The sequence below is a fragment of the Spinacia oleracea genome, chromosome 2, assembly GCF_020520425.1.
Source record: "Spinacia oleracea cultivar Varoflay chromosome 2, BTI_SOV_V1, whole genome shotgun sequence".
Taxonomy (NCBI): Eukaryota; Viridiplantae; Streptophyta; class Magnoliopsida; order Caryophyllales; family Amaranthaceae; genus Spinacia; species Spinacia oleracea.
Window position 1 is genome coordinate 111,453,068 of NC_079488.1, and position 21,145 is coordinate 111,474,212.

Sequence of the window (21,145 nt, forward strand, 5' to 3'; positions counted from 1 at the left end):
AAAAGTCCATTCTATTGACTTATAACTTATATATCTAAAATTATTTTAGTTGGTTGAACTTATTTTAGTTATAAATGAGCAGTAGACAGATCCCTACCTGGTGAATTAAATATAAAAAGACCCATCTCGTACGGATGCAAATGTGTAAAAGTGATGATACTCGTACACAAAAATCGAGTTTCGTGTACATACATACAAAATACATTTACAATTCTACTAGTAGTATCATACGAGAGTATTATTCTCCCCCCATACCATGTTGTCTCATGAAACAAGTATCACCACACGTGAGGGGATAAGAGAAGGTTTAGACTTTAGATATATAGTTACTCTCTTTCTTCCATAATGTACAAGTTATAATTGCCTAGACTCCCACCTACAAAAGATCGGTAGCTATTTCAACTCAAAAAAAAAAAAAATTGCCTAAACCTGATCATCTGCGGCCCGACCCAGCCAGTCCGAGAAGTACGAGTTTGGGCAACCTCAAATACGAAAAAATATATTTCTGCCCGAAAAGCCCGCATCAAGTTTATGAGTTTAGACATAATTTTTTATGTTAAAGCCCGACCCGATCCGAATTTTGATGACCTCTATAATTGCCGAGTTTTTCCGGCTTCCCGTCATTATCTCCGTCCAACACTTGCACCCTCAAACCAGCCGTGCGCTTCGGCGACGCGTTCCTTATTTAATTAAATTAAAAACAAAAAAACAAAAATAACAGGCTGTCATATGCTGACATGGCAATCACCTAACCCCACATGCTCTTCTCCTCTTGACTACTTCCACGTGTCCGGGCCCCCACTTTGTCCCCCTTCTTACCCTACACTGTCGCTTTCCTTATACCCCTCAATTGCTCCTCTCACCTTCCTTCTCACCTCCCCTTTTTCCCATTCTCTCTCCTACGTGGCCGCTTACGTGTCCTCCTCTCTCTTTTCCCCCTCCTATATATACCTCCCTTTCTCTTCCATCATTTCTTCAACCCAAAATTAAAAATCTTTCTTTCTTTCTTTTCTAACAAATTATTAACGTATGCACAGAAATCTCTCCACATTAAACTTGTTAAATACCAACAACCTATACAAAACAAAGTTAACCTTCGAAAAATATTTGCATCTTCTTCTTGTAAAGACCACCAACAAAATGGCGGTTGACTCTGTTCTATCCTCTCCGCTTGGACCGCCGGTTTGCGATAAAGACGCAAAAGCTCTCCAGTTCATAGAGGATATGACTCGAAACGCTGATATAGTTCAAGAGAGAGTATTGGGTGAGATCTTGACCCGAAACGCTAACACAGAGTATCTTACTCGGTTTAACCTCAATGGAGCTTATGATAGGGAGAGTTTTAGGGCTAAACTCCCTATGGTTACTTATGAAGACCTTCAACCTGAAATTCAGCGGATTGCCAATGGTGATCGTTCCCCAATCCTCTCTGCTCATCCCATTTCCGAGTTCCTCACTAGGTATGTATTTTTACTATTTTTATTTCACTAAAAAGTTTTTTTTTGGGGGGTAATGTGGTCCCCACCGGTAGTGACCCTCAAAGGGAAAGAATCTCGAAATCAGGTCGACATGTTTACAAACGGGTTGAGATTTTATCAATTTGAACCCGACGTGATGTCTTAAATGGTTATCAGAAAATAAACGGGTCAACTTGAGACTGACCCGTTTATTTATGTTTTTATTTTCTCCCGACCTAAAATTTTACAAATAAAAATAAAAAAAACTAAAAGTTTATCAAATTAGCACTATTTCCCAAGAAATGCACTGTTATTACTAGTCAAAATTAAAATATACAGCAAACTAAATTTTAAATAATGTTAAATTACACTAAAATTCTAAATTTCACATTTTAGGCCCCGTTCGGTTTCGTTTTTTGTTTTGTACAAAACTGAAAACCAAAATATGAAAACTACAAAAAGTAATTTTCACCTTTTTTGTGGTCAGTTTTCAAAATCAACATGACTTCTATTAGTATGACAATTCTTTTGTTCATGATTCAATCTAAATCATATGACTTTCAAAACTAAAAACTGAAAAAACAGTGATATCGAATTAGGGCTGGAAGATCCGAATTCTTAAGCCCAACGGGTTGGTGGGTAGGGTCAGCTTTTTGCTAGCTCTATACTGCTCCCTACCCCGGCCTCATATTATTGTTGTATAAATAACACACTAATTAGTCGGTTGGGTTGATTTCTAGTCTTGTTAAAGTTTATTCACGTAAAGTGAGTCATTATGTTAAGATAAAACGCGTTTATGACTATGTTTGACTTTTTTTCGTTTTTATTAAAAATTGAAGAGTGAACTAAAATTTTGGTGAATTATGAAATGGTTTTGCAGTTCTGGCACATCAGCTGGAGAGAGGAAATTGATGCCCACAATCCAGGAAGAACTAGATCGTCGTCAACTACTGTACAGCCTTCTAATGCCTGTCATGAATCTGTAAGTTAATTACAATTAATTGTTTCTTAAGATAAACCACAATTATTAAATATTTTGTTTGATATAACTAATTTCTGGCTACTTTGGTATTTGTACACCTAATAATTTATGTTGCAATCATATTGGGATCTCAAAAACTGACCAAATATCTTAACTGATTTCACGTGATAGGTACGTGCCAGGACTAGACAAGGGAAAAGGACTTTACTTCTTATTTGTGAAATCAGAAACCAAGACTCCGGGCGGGCTTTTAGCCCGACCCGTTCTCACTAGCTACTACAAAAGCGAGCACTTCAAGACCCGCCCATATGACCCGTATATGGTGTATACTAGCCCGAACGAGGCGATCCTCTGTGCCGATTCTTACCAGAGCATGTACTCTCAGATGTTGTGCGGGATGTACGAGCGGAAGTCAGTTCTACGTCTAGGGGCGGTTTTTGCCTCGGGTCTTCTCCGGGCCATTCGTTTCCTACAGCTTAACTGGAGGCAGTTGGCTCAGGATATCCGAGACGGGACCCTTAATGCTAAGGTTACCGACCCGAGTATCCGTTCAGCCATGAGTCGGGTTATGAAACCCGACCCGGAGTTGGCGGACTTTATCGCCGCGGTGTGTGAGAAGGACCAATGGGAAGGGATCATAACCCGGATTTGGCCCAACACCAAGTACCTTGACGTCATAGTTACTGGGGCAATGGCTCAGTATATTCCCACTTTGGATTTTTACAGCGGGGGTTTACCCTTGGCTTGTACCATGTATGCGTCATCAGAATGTTACTTTGGGTTAAATTTAAACCCCATGTGTAAACCTTCGGAAGTTTCCTACACCATTATGCCAAACATGGCCTACTTCGAGTTCCTCCCACTCGACCCGCCCGGGTCAACTCGTGAGTCAAAACTCGTTGACCTTGTCGACGTCGAGGTGGGGAAAGAGTACGAGCTCGTGATCACCACCTACGCGGGGCTATACCGTTACCGAGTCGGCGACATCCTCCGAGTCACCGGTTTCCACAACTCGGCCCCACAGTTCCATTTCGTGAGGAGAAAGAACGTACTACTCAGCATTGACTCGGACAAAACGGACGAGTCCGAGTTACAAAGAGCAGTAGAAAACGCCACAAAACTCCTCAAAAAGTACAACGCAAGTGTTGTAGAGTACACGAGTTACGCTGATACGACAACAATCCCGGGTCATTACGTCATCTATTGGGAGTTATTAGTGAAGGACTCGGGAAACTCGCCACCGAGTCACGTGTTAAATGAATGTTGTTTAGCTATGGAGGAATCGCTTAACTCGGTATACCGGCAATGCCGGGTCGCGGATAACTCAATCGGGGCATTGGAAATCCGGGTCGTTACAAGTGGGACCTTCGAGGAACTTATGGATTATGCAATCTCACGTGGAGCGTCGATAAATCAGTATAAAGTGCCGAGATGTGTGAATTTTACGCCAATAATGGAGTTGCTTGACTCACGAGTTGTATCGGCGCATTTTAGCCCGACTGTACCACATTGGACTCCTGAGCGCCGTAGGTGAAAATTAATTAGATTTTTAGGAAGATTTATATTCCTTTTTTTTTTTTTTTTTTTTTTTTTAACTTCTGCTTCCCTTAATTTTCTGGACAGTTTTTTTTACCTCTATTTTGTTGGGGGTAATTAATTAATTAACCTTTGGAATCAAGGAAAAAGGTGGGTAATTAGTTTGGTTTAGGGAAGTAAATCGGGAAGTTTGTAGTAAAAAGATGTAACCCTTCTCTTTTAGTAAGAAAAAAAAGAGTGTTGTTGGCCTTTAGAAAAGGCTTTGTAATCTAAAGTAATTTTTAATGTTTGCCTTTTGCAACCAACCTCTAATTGCAACTTGCTTTTAATTTTTTCAACTCTCTTTTTTGCTTTTTTACTTGTACATTGTATTTGGTTATTTTTCAATTATGGATCGAATTTACTGTTGAGTGTTGATTGTTGAAGAAGTGGTGAATTTGTGCATCTGTGTCACATTTTTTTAAGCACGTTTTTATTTCGTTTCTGAATATTCTTCAACACTTGTATTTTTTATGTCCCTTTTTGAATAATTATAACAATTCTTATTTTAACGCGAGATTACAAATTATTTACTATTTTTTCCTATTTATCACACTTGCAAGTTGAATCAATTCTTCAATGTGTTTTTCTCATATTAACTCCACTTGCACCCATTATTTGAATATACGGAGTACTTTTCAGTTTTCACTCTCTCAAGAACAATTACAATAATCACATTATTTCCACTTGCACATTAGCTTATTCATGTAGAGGTACTGCCGACAACTTTACTTAAATTACGCCCAAACTCAAGTATTGTGAGTATTTCTAAAACGGAGAGAGTAAAAAGGATTGGGAAAGCCAACATTTACTAACTAAGTATTTGGAGTACTATGTTTCTAAATTGTTGCACAATTTTTACTTTTTTCACTATTTAATTTATTTTACTTTGACTATAGTTTTCTATTGACAAATAAAAAAAAATATTACTCCATATTAAGAAAAATGTTATTGGGTTTGACTCAATGTATATTTTAAATATTCAACTCATAAGTTTACTACTCCGTATTACATAATTATAAATTTTATTTGTTTTTGTTATAAAGTGTAGTAATCATTCCGTCCCTAACTTAATTACTCCATCCCTAATGTCTGCCCTATAAAGCAAAAAGGACTTAACATTAGTAATGTATTAAAGAAAGAGTAATAAAAAAAAGTCTAGTAAAATTTCTCACCTACCTCAACAATAATGTGTTCAACAGATTCAGAGAGCTAGCACACAGAGTGAGGAGAGAAAGATTACTCTTTCTTAAAATCAGATATTTTGTTTGTCCAATTCCAAACTTGCACATTATATTGTTGACTACTTCAACAATAACATATTCCATATTGTTGTGGTGTAGTACACTAGTACTGTATTAATGGAATGGAATGGTATGGAGTACGTGTACATATGAAACAATATAACTCACAAGTTACATGAGTCCGACACGGTCAAACTTAGTCAACACTTGATTTGCTTTCCGATACACATGTTGAGGGTGGATGAATGACTGAAGTAGTATAAATGTAGATAAGACGCGATCCACGTGCATCCACTTGATTATTAGCATCAATTATCGAGGTTCTGGCCTAGTGGTTAAAACTAATGGTATTTGTATGCATGATAGGTCTCAAGTTCGAATTCTTACGCCCCCATTTGTAATTAATCTGTATTACCTTTGTGACTCATTCGTACAAAAAGAAAAACATTGATTATTATGGTATACTCAAAGAAGACTAGGAGAAAACGACTTAGTCTTTCATATATTGGTTGCGTTTGATACTCAGAGGTTTCAACTATAATTAGAGGATTTAGCCTAGTTAGAGGATTTGACCAAAGGGAAAGGGCCACACAAACTCTTAATTTATAAACCTATTAACTATAGGAAACTTACATGACACCAGAAACTCTATATACGAAGTGGCATGACAAACTAATTTGACAATTAGCTCGCCATTGAAGATTTGAAGATGTTCTTAGTTCCATTAGAGTAAAAAATATATTAATTATAAGATTATCTAATTGAAAAATTACTCGGACTACATGTGTAGTTGACCAGTTTAATAAATCTTTTCACTTTAATGAACTACATGTATTTTGGTCAAATATTAAGATGAATAAGAATTTTGAATTTTAATTATTCAAAGTAGCAATCGGGGCATCGACATGGCCGCCCACTATTTAATTACTCCGTAGTCAGTTGTGACATGTCCTTTTTTTTTATGGGTGATCAACAACAACTTATGATATTTACACAAATTTGATGGGTATATATCATAAACAACTAAGGTAGGATTATTAAAGTATGTTGCCATTTCTGATCACCTTAGATCGACACACAGTTAAAACATTAACAGTATTTGACACAACTTTTACACGACATTTATGTAACAATGAAACTTTTGGGTAGTGATTATGTTTTTGAATTTTGACCCTAGTAATTTTTTAAGTACAGTGAATGTTTGACACAAACTTATAAAACTTTCTTTTAAAAGATGCCTCACTTTAATAAAAGTATGCAATTATGGGAAATAAATTCGGTGAATTGAATATATCCAATTACTGTACAAATTAAAGTTGACGATTTTTGAATAGGAATGGATAAGCATTATGTATTTTTTGATTAGATCTTTCATCTTTCCCTTAAAGCATTTTCAATTTTATGGCTCGTCATTCATTATATATCCCATCTGTTCCCTTTTACAGTCTTATCAATATCATGTAATGTACTTACATAATACGGAGTAATTGTTATGAATTATGATCATTCGAATTTAATTTTTGACTTATTTGATCAACAAAAGTAAATAAATCGGGAATTATGAACACAATATATTACTCCGTATATTGTTCTGTTGATAGCACTTGCATGTATTACATTTATACAAACAACAAGAACGTACTCCTTCCGTATTTATTTAAGAGATACACTTGGCCGGGCACGGGTATTAAGAAAAAAAATTGAATGAAATAAAGTAATAAAACAAGTGGGATTGATTAGATATATTAATAAGAAAAACAAGTGGGGGAACATGTCATTTTAGAGAGTGGGGGGTGTGGGTGAGATGTAGATATATTTTTTAATTAGATGGGGGGTTGATAAGTTACTAAAAATAACAAGTGTATCTCTTAAACAAATACGGCCGGAAAAGACAAGTGTATCCTTTAAATAAATACAGAGGGAGTACTCTTCTATGTAAAAAAAAAAAAAAACAAAATGAAACGTGCTCCTAAATAATTTGTTGGTCAATACTCTCAATAGACTCAATGTAACATGGTGTCAATAGTAAAACATGGGTCACTTATTCACTATAGTGTACTTTCCAACCCTAATGTTAATGCTCTGTTATGTTCGACTTATTTTGACTTATTTCAAACAAATTAAATTCAGATAAGTTCAGTTAAGTTCAGATAATATAAGTTTATTTAGACATTTTCTCACACAAATAAGTTTATTTCAGACAAAATAAGTTTTTTTTTTTTTTTTTCCAGTTCAGATAAGTTCAGTTAAGTTCAGATAATATAAGTTTAGTCAAAACAAGTCCAACAGAACGGAGCCTAACCAAACCAAAATTACATAAAATGTAGATAAATAACTTGAATGTAAAGTAATATAATTAAAACACGACTTAAGGTGCATTTTATTCACCTAATTTGACATAAACTTATTTTTCCTGAATTTATCTTATACTAAATATGAACTTATCATAACTTATTTTTTCAGATATAAGCTAGTGAAAATAAGGTGACCATGACATAGCCTTATTTGCCATATCTAATTAGTATTACCACCAAGCACATGACATGGCAATACGAGATTTGAATGTAATCTTATCCTCAAAAAATAAAGATGATCGAAAGATCAACTATAAGTGTTAGATTGTAGAGCTTTTCCTTGTTTCAATGTACTAATAAGACAATTAGCATCTAAATATGGGTCGAAATTAATTAATGTGATTAGGAAAGTAGCCAAAACTAGCTGGACAAAGAAATAGAATCAATATTCAAATCAATCCCCTTTTAATTAAATGGCCAAATAAGATGAAACAAAGATGAAGTTGCTAATAAATTTGTGTTGTTCTTGTTTTAGCAATGTCTACAATAATATTGAGTAGTCATTCCATCACATGCAAATGATCCAACCAATTAAGTTGCCTCTATTCATCGTACGTACCCTCTTGCATGAGGGCCAAATCCCTCAATTTCTTGCCTAATTGCTCTTTTTAGATACTACATCAACTCGCAAAATTAGGGTTTTGATTTTCTACTATTGTAATGCTAATACGTAAATGGTTAGGCAAAAGTACGGTTATTATAAAGTAGATTATGGATGTACAATCATATATACTCAATAGTGGAGTGGTACTTAATTGTACTATAAAGTTGAAATTAAACAGTTCGAGATGACTTTACTACGTGAATTTCATATGGTTAATTTTTGTACAGACTTCTAAAGTCTTTACAATATGAAGTACATCTTTCGATTACAATAAAATGATGGAAATTAATTATTTTATTCAATTTAGTAACACATTAATTTTACAAGTTTAATTATTAAATGGGCCAACATAAGCTTTTAGGTCATGTTGGAATGTCTAATGGGTTGTATGAGAATGAATAGTCCATGGTACATAACATCATAATCATATACACTAGAGTGAATTTCCACTATACCCAAAATATAGAATAAGTCCAAATGATTTAATTTAATAAAGATAAATAATCAAATCATAATGTTCACCTCTTTAATGCCTAAAATTTGAAATATCTACTGGGCCATATACGATACAAATTCTCAGTTGCACCTAAAGCAAGAAGTATATCTTTATGAATTTCCGATTTAGAATTGATGGTTTGTCTTACATATTCTTCTTATATTTCACATACCAGATAAATGTGAGTGGATGCACCTAGTTGTTGTGGTTAGTTAAATCACTTGAGAATTTCATGGTAACATTATTACTTCATACGAAGTATTAAAGATTTTTCATTGGTGTATGACTTTAAGTCACATATACAACTGTTATGGGTTTTTTCGCGCATATAAATATATAATATGCTCAACATAAGTTTGAAATAAAAAAAATACTCCGTAATTCATGACCGGAATGTATTAATTACGAGTGTTTGAGCTTATGGTCTTGTTCGGCAGATAGAGTTTGGGGGCAATTTTAGAAGTTTGGACCACTTTTAGAGATTTGACTTGACAAAACTTCTATAAGAGATGTTTGGTAAAGAGAGGTTTGAGGTAAAATCACCAGTTTTGAACACGCTGCTACGGGCAACGTTTTTGTTGGAGGTTTGAAACATTAATTTGTAAAATATGTTTTTGTCCATAAATAATCAATTGCATCTTTCTTTAGTTCATCCCCCTCCTCTCTTCTTACCTCCTACATCAGCTCTAACACTTCAAGGAAGGAGCTCCTGCCATTTGATTATTTGTTTAATTGATATTCATACTTTTCTTTTTTGTTATGGACGGTTATGGATATTTCTGTTTTTTTCCTTCTATTTTTCTCCTTTCCTTTTTTATTTTACATTTTAATTTCATTTTTCTTGCTTTTTTTTTTTTTTTTAGATGAACACAGTAATACTGTAATAGTAACTCACTTTCAAGTTGTACATTGAAAATGTCCAAATTGGAGTAGTACACAAATACGGAGTACATACAATACATTTTTTTTTTAGATCAACGGCACCAGCCACTAGTTATCATCATTATTTAGGCAAAAATCAGAAGCTACAATATCTTTTACGATACTTGGACAACCCCCTATCCACACTCGTGCAGAATAAACGAGATGGATGGTATGGGACATAGTATGGGCCGCTAAGGTGAGTATATACAATATTTACCACCTAAATTTGTACTTTTCCCAAAGTTATATTTATAAATTAGAAATTCACCATTCATATTTTAATAATGAAGAGGGGAAAATAAAGTAATGCGACAAAAATCAATGTCTAAAAATGTCATTTTACATAATATAATAGTTATCAACTTTTAGCAATCAAGTTTAGCCCTACATTGACCCTGTCCAATAAAGGTCATGTCCAATAAGAGCCATATCCAATAAAAATCGATAAGCATGATCCAAATCTTATACCCATTGAGCTACCATGCCCAATAACCAGGTCTAATGCCGTCTAGTAGCGAAGAATATATTAAGCCAAACAAATTTGTCTGTCTCATAGGTATATGAGCAACAATACTAAAACAAAAAAGAGCAGAAAATTTGTAAAACTCGACTTATAGCTTCACTCATCATCTGAAAAACAACAAAAACAGTCATCCATTATGGAATAAAGTATATATTTGCTATTACTAAGTGTTAAAACAAGATAAGCTTAAAGCAAATGCACAAATCTCAACAGATTGATGCATCAATAGAAACTCAAACTAATGTAACTATGCAAGCTAATAACTTATGATTACCCTAACCAAACTAAATGCAGCATTATGCACATTGTTGCATTCATTTTTTTCCCCTAGAAATCGCGCTAAACATGAATGAATGCATGAAGAAACTAAATCATTTACAACAAAAATTACAAAATACAAACAGCAAAAAAACATCAGATTTGTTAACTTTACCATTAAGATTGGGGCTGATTACTGTCTACAGAAACTGCCCTGACATTCTAGCTTTGCAGGTTGGACAAAGATAACCAATTGAACCAGCTTGCATTTCGCAGCCTAATGAATCTTGATGAAATTCATTTCCACACCAAACACACATCGTGCTAACAACGTGTCCGGTCATCATATTTGGCATGGATGTTGGTTTTTGATGATGATGCCACCCAAAACCTTGATTCATCTGTGCATTGAATGACATGACCTTTTGGTGTTCCAATTGAGCATTTGAATCTTGTGTTGTCATGAAACTAAATTCCATTGGTTCCACGCCGGTAGGTCTTAGCCCTTCGAAGCTTGACATGTTATCAAATTTCTCATTGGCAGCATAGAGATCATTCCCACCCTGAAAAATTAGACAAAATATCATCACATTTCTGTTCTTCAACATATACAATGACCAGATAAGTTCAGTTAAGTTCAGAGAATATAAGTTGAGATAAAATAAGTCGAATAGAACAGAGCCTAAACTGAGTCATTTCCTTATCCCCACTGGATAGTGAGAAATCTCTTAGCAATCTTTTTTAAAGTATTCTAAAAGCAATGGGTGAAAGGGCACATGGTCAACAAACACAAATTGAGGAACTCCATCCTTCAATTGAAAAAAAAAGTTACTGCTTTCCACCAATTCGAACTTAAAGCAACCAGGCAAACAACAAGATATGTAAAGGCCATTGAGAACTCTTTTACGCCTAGTGGTGCATCCAAGTGAGAGGTAGGTATCGAAAAGATGCACAACCTTTATACATATATAGGAACATGGGGAAGCAAATGTACCTTGTCTGCTCCTCTTACCCCTCCCCTAAACCTAGCTAAAAACTCCCTGTTTGACTTTTCTTTTTACTCAGTCGTTTTGGCCATAAGAACACATGAATTTATATATGTTTAAAAGAAAGATAAATCAAAGAAAACTATCCTTGTTACTTCCAATTCTAAAAGGATGAAAATTGAATTGTTTAATACCTTGTCTGAAAGGAAATCAAAAGCTTGATAAGAGCCAGATGACTGTCCCTGGGACGGTGAAGAATCCATCAAACCACCAGGTAAAATATTTCCCTCTGTCGCTCTCCATAAAAAATCAGTTGCAACACCCTGATTAGGCCTCCCACCACCATTTCCAAAACCAACCATTAAATCTCGGTCTCGAGAGTGTCCAAGTTCATCTAATTTAGACAGTTCCTGCATGGTACCCATATATCCCTTGTTCAAGCTAAAACCCGTATCACAGGTTTGCTGAATGCATGCTTTGTTCAAGCCGTACCTTGTGTCACGTGTTTGGGGAACACTAGCTAGACTAAGAGAATTTCCATAAGTCACCCTCTCTTGCTTTGACTCGTCGCTTGTGCTGTTATAAGCTCTAGTTTCATTACATTGCATGCCATAACTTGGTTGATTTAAACAAGGCTTGTTCAAGTTATATCCAGCGTCAAATTTCTGCTGAAGACCAGCTAGATTAAGAGTATTTCCATGAGATATCCCCTCTCTCCTAGTTTCATTACTTTTGTTGTTGTATACTCCTGATTCATTTTGCTGCACACCATATCTTTGCTCGTTCATATGGACCTTGTTCAAATTAAATCCGGCATCTGAAGATTGCTGAAGACCAACCAAGTTAAGCAAATTGTTGTCAGAAGCCCTCTCTTGCTGAACAATACCCCTGCCACCACCGTAGATCTCCTCCCTCCTAGGTTCGTTATTATTTCTGTAAACTCCCGTTTCATTATGCTGAACACCAAACCTTTGTTCGTTCATACAAACCTTGTTCAAGTTATACCCTACATCTGAAGGTTGCTGAAGACCTACCAGATTAAGTGAACTATTATCTGAACCCCTCTGTTGATCAGCAACACCCCTGGAACCACCATAAACCCTAGTTTGACTGTCATCAACAGCACATGTCTGCTGCCCCCACAGTGAAAAGGGGGATGTCCCTTGAGGAACAACAGTCTCATTCTGTACAGAACTAAGGAATCTTGTATTCATTTCAGGAATGCTGCCAAAATCAAATATCATCTTATTAGTCCTTGAGCTGTCCACCTTATCAAGTTCAGGCAGCTGTGTTGTAGTGGAAGGAACGCCCGTCGCAGTATTCATGGAAACTCCACGCATGTGCTTATTAGTGGAAAGTTCAGATAGAATATCTTTAGGAACTTGTTCCTGCTTATCCTCAATAAAATTGCTGAAGGACCCTAATACATTAGAGACATCACTATTCTCTTGATCATTGCTAGTTATAACATTAGCAGCTAAATGGCTATCGTTGCTTCCAGGAGTTAAAAATAGATTGCTTGCATTCATATTCATAACTTGGGCACTTTTAGGATCCCCGCCTTTTCTATTTGACAGCTCACACCTTGGGCTATTCTCAAGTCTACAAGTTTGCTCAACCTGAAAAACTTCAGTGTCGCTAAAAGTTTGAGCCTCATTCGCAATATAACCACAACCATTATTATCCTTTAATAGAAGAGCTGTACAACTTTCGGGCCTTTCCTGAGCAATACACCCCTCGACACCAACTGTTGCATCGGTATCTTCCAAGCTGCACATGTCGACCTCCGTCTCACTAACCATGCCAAAAAAGTCTTTTCCAACATAGTTCTGCATCTCAGATGTAGGTTGATCCCCTGATGGACTGCAAGAACTATTTTCATTGGAATCTGCCAACGGAGACTCCGGAAGCTCAATCTTATTGGCTGTAAAACCACACGTTTCCTCTTCTTTATAAAAAACATTTGAATATTCATCCAAGCTCCCAGTATGTTGAACCTCGTCAGCAGCATCAATACCCAGATCAAGATGTCCACTCTCGGTACACTCCATCAGCTCAACATCATCTCCAACTTCCAAGCCTTCAGTAAAACAACTATGCTCAACAGTCTCGAGACCCACGGATTTATCTTTAGAGTTCTGATCACCTGATGAGTTTTCCTCATTTTCAGCAAGTAGATCACTTTCAGAAGCATCACTCTCCCTTTGAAAGAGGTCGTCAGCAACATTATAACCAAGATCTACCTGCCCTCTATCTGATAGGAAACAAGTTCTATCATCTTCCACCAGTGCAACTGATGATTTGCTTATTTCAGAATCTACACATTCAGTTGCATTTATTTCACCAAGATTCTCGCAAAAATCATTATTTTCATTATTACACATCTCCTCAGAAAGAGAATGATTATCAGGCTCCATAGCAGAAAAATCAACTGCCTCTTCTACCTCCCTAACAATATTTTCAGTATTAGGGGCAGTTCCATCATGTTTACCAGAAGAGTCATCAGCTGATATTTTATAATTTTGAGCAGCTTCATTTACCAGCTCCGCGTGAAGAGACAAATTATCTTGGTCAACTCTATCATTTCCTAAATGTGTTTCAGCCTCACAACCAGCTTCAGGTTTCTTGTCAGATGAATTTGAAATATGCTCACTACCAGCTAAAATATTAGGAACTGAAGATATAGGAACAGCATCCATTTCTACATCTCCTACTGTTTCAGACACAGTTTCTGGGACCTCAGCAACAGAGATAGAAGAATTCCTTTGCTTGGACGTCACTGTCAGACCTGGAGACCCACCAATACTTTTCACATAGTTTTTCACATGCATGCCCACATGCCCAAAATAGCTGCTCCTCTCATGGAACACCTTGTTACAAAACTGACACTCATACTTTCCATCTTTCATCACAATATCATCTTCAACTGGTGCACCAGATTTTCGCCGCTTCCTCTTGTGACATGACACAAGGTGGCCCAATAGCTCATCCTTTCCACCAAATGCAGTGGAACATTTGTGGCACTTCAAACCAGATGCTGCTTGTACTTCTTCTGAATGAACAGGTGTCAATAAGGCTAGCTGTTTTTCACTATCAATAGTTGGAGGGGTAGAGAGAGGCTTCTGCTGATTTTCGTAATCATTAAATTGAGGAGTGACAGACAATGATGGGTGCTCAATTTTTGCTCCCAGATCTGCAGCCTGTAGAATATTACATCAATTCAGGCACAGCGGAAATAACAGAAGGAAGCATGTATCAAAGTACAAATATAATGACTGACATTTTCAGAAGCGATTTTGTTGTCGACAACTGAAGCTTCTGTGCATTGAACAGCAGTTATCTGCTGCTTTAAATCTTCAGGGCTAGTCAGGGAGAGCAAATAAGAAGAGATTTCCTTGCAGGACACAAAATACCGTCCATTAGGACTGCATAACATCCAGCAGATAAACTGTGTGAGTAAAGCAGGCGTAAACTGTAACCCAACAGAACTCCAAGGATAGCAAAACCAAATACAGTGAACTAAAATAACAAGACAAAATTTTGCACCATAAAAATTGTCAAAAGTTTTCAGGCTAACGTTTAAGCTACCAAGCTATTACTCTAGCATCATAAGTTTTCATCGTGTCATTATGGTATTAACAAAAAAAATGAGCCTGCAAGGAGGACTAAACTAATAAGAGAGGGGTTGGCAAGAGGAGAACAATACTAATAATTTTAAAAAAGTGCTTTGTACAAAACAAAACAAAAAATGTTTTTTCAAGACAAGGAATAAATACTATACATCAAAGGAAGGCCACGAGTCCTACAAGGACTGGTATAAACTGTAAAACCAAAGGGATAAGATCAACCTTTTTATGTATACCTAAGTAGACACTGATCTTGATCATGAAGTTCTTTGAAAGGAGGGGAACTAATCGGGTCAGATAGAGAGCAACTCGTACTCAACTCCGTCAAAGCTCAAATTGACTCGAACGTGAGACCTTCACGAGTCGAGTTGTTCAAACCACAAACCTCACTTCTCTATAAAACATCATTTCTCTCTAATAAATCTTAGTATAAACCCATATATGATATCTTAATGAAGGTTAAATCATTAACATAAAGGTCACCTATGTTTAAATCATACCAAAACTATAAAGTGCCAACACTAAGAAAGAAACTATATTAAAAGAAGAAAGGAATCAATATAAAAGTATATAAGAAGGAGAAGGGATAAATAACACATAAAAGAAGTTGTCCAACAATAACCAGGAGCAACTTACATTCTAGAGCGTTTTCAAGCAATCTTGAATTTGTCCAACATTTGTTTGAAAAAAAAAAATAGCTCTAGAAAAAAATTGGCTTCTTAAAATACTGTCACGCGTAAGATTGGGAAGAAAAAAAAAAGAACGAAAGAAAATATGTTTTCTACAAAAGAGAATGACGGGCACTTCTTTAAAAATAAAATGTGAATGAACCAAACACATATGCCTATATATTTTTTCAAAAGAAAATGATGTATAGTTCTTAAAAAATTCTAAAATTGGTGGGAAGAAAAAACTAAACCCTATGTTCTCTATTAAAGAGAATGGTGGCTACTTCTTCGTTTTTCTCACTATAAAGAAAATATGTGTTCACCATAAAGAGAATGATGATCATACTAATTTGTCAAAGCTTGACGAGCTAGAGTCAAGCGGAACACGCGAACAACAAAAATAATTTTCGAGCACTAGCTAAGCTCGGGACTTTTGATTTCGAAGAGTTTTGATTCGAGTACAAATGAATCGGTGTCCACGTTGAGTCAAGCATGCGTCGACCGGTTTTCAATTGGAGTGGACTCGCTCGCTTAGCACCACACTTTTGACAGTTTGTAGCCGTTTAGAAGGGTATAAAATTCTGGCCAGGTACCTTGATAAAGGGTGTCACTTGAGTTAACCCACTTAAGAACTCTGTTTGGGATCCAGTATTTGCAAGGCCTTTGAAGAGGGGAGCTAATAATTGCATGATCTCTAAAGAGGCTAGATTTGTGGGGACTGTGGGAGAAATCAATTTATGCCATGGAGGGAGGATTACTTACTAAATTCTTCTCACTCTAATAAACCTCTCTAATTCCGTTCTTAAGTTTCCCGTAACCATTGCAAACAAGACAGAAAGCTTTATGAGAAATTATTGAGGTCAAGGGTTGGTGCTGAAAGAAAAAGATCATATTGTAAGGTGAGATCTGGAATGGTGATGTGTCCATGGAAAGAGGAAGAACAACTGAACGGGCAGTTGAAGTCCAACAAGTTGGGTTTTAAATAAGGTGGATTTTATGCAAGGTATAAGTCTAAGAGAAGAAAAGGCATCGGAAAGTAACAGAATATGAAGGGTTCTTCCTCAAAGCCAGCAGCGCAGTAGTTGTAAGTGTGTCCTAGTGATTCTTTCTTATAAAGACCATATTTGGTTTGATAATTAATGCCAATAGTAATTGAATAAAGAGAATGTCAAAGATTAGATCGCACTTAGAATTTTATACGTATACCCAATAGTAGAAAGGTCTCTCCAACCATGCACAATTAGCACTACTGATAGAGCATGAGTCTAGCTGGTGGGACTCTCCTCAAACACCAAAGAAACAAACTCCAAAAAAATTGAATTTTCCTTACACGGTGGCATCTTGATCTTTAATATCATGCACCAACTTGGTAAAACTCAGCAGTTTAACTACAATTTACAGTCCTAATGTTCTGTCCATATCTAAAATAACCTACTCTATCACATTTCACCTTCATCTACGGAGCCTTTTTCCTCCTCAATCAAGTCACCATTGCATTTGAGAATTAGATTTGACATACAAAAATCACAATGACAACCTTACCACAACTTAATTTGAATCATTGTTCTTGAGCTAAACTAGGTATTGTAATCTAGTATTGGCTGAGCTCTATAAGTAAACTCCTTAGTTGTTTTAACACATTTCTGACCAAGAAATTGTACTATCTATACCACTCGTCCACTAATCCCAAGTTATTACTCACATTCGCATCCAGTATGAATTACAGTTGTAGTTTTTTAAAAACTTTAAGTTGCTTTTCAAGATCAAATCATTACCTCTTGTTTGTAATTTTGTTCGCAACTATACAATTGCACAACTAACTTTCACTGCCATTCAATCATTACTTATTCATTCCATAACTACCAAAACAAATCTTGACTGAACAATTACCATTCAATCATTACTTATATACTCTTAACGGCTCATTACACTTGATTGTATCTATGGTAGTTCACTTGCCTAATATTGCACAGTCAATCAAGCTGTCGATCAGTAATAATTCTAAATTCCTTCTACAAAAAAATCAGCTCAAGCATTCACTATTCATGGACAATGCTTTGTATCATTCTACAACTAGAACTGCATCAATTCCAGTATTTCAATTCAGCTACTTCAAGGCCCTATCTTTCCTTTTATACATGAAAAGGAAACCTCAACAAGCATTTATATTACTCAATTCGACAAAAATAAGCTCTATATCCAACAATAAGAAATTCAGCATCAACCTTTCAACAATATCATCAAATAAACATAGAAAGAATGAAAGATAAACCTTATATATCGCCGGCAAAACACCCAGGCGCGGCCCTGCTTCTTCTTCATGGCAATCAATACCTTCCAACCATTAGGCAAAACATCCCCAAACTGATTAGCATCAACAATCTTCCTCTTCTTCCTTCTACTCCCCCAAATTCCATTCAAATCCCCAATAAACCCTAACAATTCTTCAGGACTTTCCTTACCTTCCGTCCTCCTCCTTATCTCATCCCCGTATGGATCATCCTTCCTCCCTAATTCTGCCAAATCAACCACCTCGCCATTCCTATTCACCAGCTCTTTCTCTCTATACTCCTTCTCCTCCGCCGTTGGTGCCTTCTCATCATCATTTCTCAGCTCCTCTCCCACCACCAATGCAACCGTCGTCACAGCTTCCGCGGTCGAATCACTTTTCGCCTTCTGTACACGCTTCCGTTTTCTCTCTCCACCATCTCCGCCACCAAGGAAAGCGTCGCTGTACTCAACACTGACGGGAACAAGCGCGGAGAAGTTGTCTCCGTTTCCGGCATCATTTCCGCCGTCGAATAGAGTCTTAAAAAGAGAGATAATGCGCGAGTTGTCCGCGTCGAGATGAGAGAGAGTGGAGCGGGGTTTCGGCGTGGTGGAGGCGAGGTTGTTGCTGGCGTTGCGCGGGGCAAGGCGGAGGCGGGAGTAAGTTTGTTTACGGCTTCCGGCGGACTCATTGAAGACGGAACGATCTATTTTAGGGATTACGACGTCTTCGCAACGGCGGAGGTCGAAGGCGTGGGAGGAGCAGAGAGAAAGCGCGGTGAGTTCTGATTGAGAGAGGAGACGGAGATCGACGATTGGGATTGATTCTAAGGAGAGGCGATCCGGAGGTGGTGGAGGTGGTGGTGGGCTGACGGTGGAAGCCATGGTGGGTGAAAATGGGGGAGGATAGAGAAATTGAGTTTGTGCAGTTGGGTTTGCGACTTTGTGTGGGAGGGGGAGTACGGCGTCGAGAGGAGAGGGAGAGGAAGGAGGAGAGAGAAAGTATGGGCCGGGTTATATGTGGGCTTGACCCTTGAGTCTTTCTATGCCGAGTTTGGAATTTTGGATAGCCCAGTGTGTATGGACTTTGTATTAATAATCCCGGGCTGTCAAATCGAATCATCATATTGAATGTAGACGGTTCATATTTCTTCGTAATAGGATAATACTAGTATTGAAGCCCGTGCGATACACGGGTTTGTCAATTTTCGTACATATTTGTGTTATTATATCGTATACAAATGGTTTTTTTTATAAATTTCCATACTCAAACTGGAGAGTTCTATTAATAAAACATGGAGAAATAACACATGTTCAATGAAAACATGATAACAATAATAACTAAATAAAAATATCTCTTCCAACAAACAATTTCAGTTATCTCCAAAATTCCGAGTAAGTAGGAGCACCACTATATATAGGGACAACTACAAAAGCCCTAAAACATAACTTGGCAGGACATCTAAGAGTCTGCAATTGTAACCTCAACCTCAACACCAGGTTCAATGGTGATTGAAGTGATCTGCTTCACCACATCAGGGGAGCTGAAGAGGTCGATGACTCTCTTGTGGGCACGCAACTCAAATCTGTCCCAAGTGTTTGTTCCTGCAAGATAATTACATGGCACGGTTATGAATACACAATTACTAATTAGGGAAAAGATGGGTTGATCAATGCATAAAAATCGCTGATGAATTAAAGTTTGTGCTTTTTTTTTCTTGTGTGCAACTTATATGTGTAATACTCCATCATCACAGTAAAAGAATTAATATACGTAAGTTAAAATACAAATATATCAATATCCAGTAGGTATACGAAGTAGTATTAAATGAACACACATAAATCGATGGAACAAAAACAATTATGCTTGTACAAAATTCTTGCGATGGAACATAAACAATGAAGCACATACAAAATTATTTTCCATAGAACATAAACAATGAAGTCTAACATAAACAATTATGATTTATGCTCGTACAAAATTCTAATTTGGTGAGGGTTGAGATTAACAATGAAGCCCAACATACAAAATTCTAATTTGGTGAGGGTTGAGATTAACAATGAAGCACGTATAATGAAGATGAGGGTTGAGATTTTTAATGTGAGGGTTGAGATTTTATGTATATGTATTCAAAAAGGTGGAAGAAGTTTGTGGAATCTATCTTTATCATATTAAGTAGTTAATCTTGGCAAGACTCTAATATTATTTATTTAATTAGTTAATAACTTAATAATATGTGATGACGTGGAAATCCTACGTGGACGCTCTCAATGCTCTCCAAAAAAAACTCCCCTTTATATATATATTAGATTTTTATTCGGATCGGTTCGGATTTGTTCCAGTAATTTTGAATTCGGAAGAAGCCAGGTAGTCTCGAGCATTGTGGTGATTACCATTAATCTTAGTCCAATTTTTTTTTAAATCTTAGTTCAAACCGAACCGAATAGAAAAAAATACCAAACCGAATAAGAAATTCGCTTTGTTTTGGTTCGATTTTCGGTTTTTTCTACCAAACTTTCACCCCTAGGGAGGAGTACGGCGTCGAGAGGAGAGGGAGAGGAAGGAGGAGAGAGAAAATGTGGGCCAAAAAAAAGTATGGGCCGGGTTTTTTTGGGCTTGGCCCTTGAGTCTTTCTATGCCGAGTTTGGAATTTGGGATAGCCCAGTGTGTATGGACTTTGTATTAATAATCCCGGGCTGTCAAATCGGATCATGAGATCGAATGTAAACGGTTCATATTACTTCGTAATAGGATAATATTTTTACTCGGATCGGTTCGGATTTGTTCCAGTAATTTTGAATTCGGAAGAAGCCAGGTAGTCTAATTGTGGTGATTACCATTAATTTTGTACAATAGATATTTTAACTTGTAAGGTGGATGTAAAATTATCTCAAAGTAATTAAAATTTCTCGCTATAGTATAATATAAAAGCCGATTATTTTTAAATGAAAATGTTGTCTCTTTAAAGGGAATTACCCTTTAATTGATTACTTAGAATGGTATTTCATACAAAAATATTTCCTACTATACAAAGTTAATTGCAACGTGTTAAAAGTTAACAACAAAAATTGATTAAAATTTACCTAGTATACAATAATTTTTTTTTATTATACTTCCTCTGTGCTTTTTTCTTTTTTTTTTACTTACTGCACTTTGTTTTTCACCTTTGTCAATGTATA

General features: G+C 36.4%; 2 protein-coding genes across 3 annotated transcripts; one reads left to right on the top strand and one right to left on the bottom strand.

Annotated features, from left to right (window-relative positions):
• Nucleotides 1-969: 969 nt before the first annotated feature.
• Nucleotides 970-4,249, top strand: LOC110776129 (probable indole-3-acetic acid-amido synthetase GH3.1). Its single transcript, XM_021980705.2, has 3 exons — nt 970-1,460; nt 2,338-2,439; nt 2,611-4,249. Exons 1-3 carry the CDS (start codon nt 1,030-1,032, stop codon nt 3,971-3,973), a joined length of 1,896 nt encoding a protein of 631 aa, XP_021836397.1. The 5' UTR covers nt 970-1,029; the 3' UTR covers nt 3,974-4,249.
• A 5,709-nt stretch (nt 4,250-9,958) lies between these two features.
• On the bottom strand, nt 9,959-18,969 carry LOC110775990 (uncharacterized). 2 transcript variants are annotated; one of them, XM_021980645.2, is made up of 5 exons: nt 17,970-18,969; nt 14,684-14,828; nt 11,598-14,603; nt 10,593-10,980; nt 9,959-10,266 (listed from the first exon to the last, which is right to left on the bottom strand). In XM_021980645.2, exons 1-4 carry the CDS (start codon nt 18,848-18,850, stop codon nt 10,618-10,620), a joined length of 4,395 nt encoding a protein of 1,464 aa, XP_021836337.2. In that variant the 5' UTR covers nt 18,851-18,969; the 3' UTR covers nt 9,959-10,266; nt 10,593-10,617. The 2 variants fall into 2 exon arrangements, with proteins under 2 accessions (XP_021836337.2, XP_021836290.2); XM_021980598.2 differs by lacking the exon at nt 9,959-10,266 and having other exon boundaries at nt 10,268-10,980.
• Nucleotides 18,970-21,145: the final 2,176 nt, after the last annotated feature.

What these genes read in the sequence shown, in the direction of transcription:
- LOC110776129 (XM_021980705.2), top strand. Translation starts at nt 1,030, where the DNA reads ATGCACAGAAATCTCTCCACATTAAACTTGTTAAATACCAACAACCTA. An exon ending in ATTTCCGAGTTCCTCACTAG is followed by an intron (nt 1,461 to 2,337) that starts GTATGTATTTTT and finishes ATGGTTTTGCAG; the next exon opens with TTCTGGCACATCAGCTGGAG. An exon ending in CTAATGCCTGTCATGAATCT is followed by an intron (nt 2,440 to 2,610) that starts GTAAGTTAATTA and finishes TTCACGTGATAG; the next exon opens with GTACGTGCCAGGACTAGACA.
- LOC110775990 (XM_021980645.2), bottom strand. Translation starts at nt 18,850, where the DNA reads ATGGCTTCCACCGTCAGCCCACCACCACCTCCACCACCTCCGGATCGC. An exon ending in TTTTGCCGGCGATATATAAG is followed by an intron (nt 14,829 to 17,969) that starts GTTTATCTTTCA and finishes GATGTTATGCAG; the next exon opens with TCCTAATGGACGGTATTTTG. An exon ending in ACAAAATCGCTTCTGAAAAT is followed by an intron (nt 14,604 to 14,683) that starts GTCAGTCATTAT and finishes AATATTCTACAG; the next exon opens with GCTGCAGATCTGGGAGCAAA.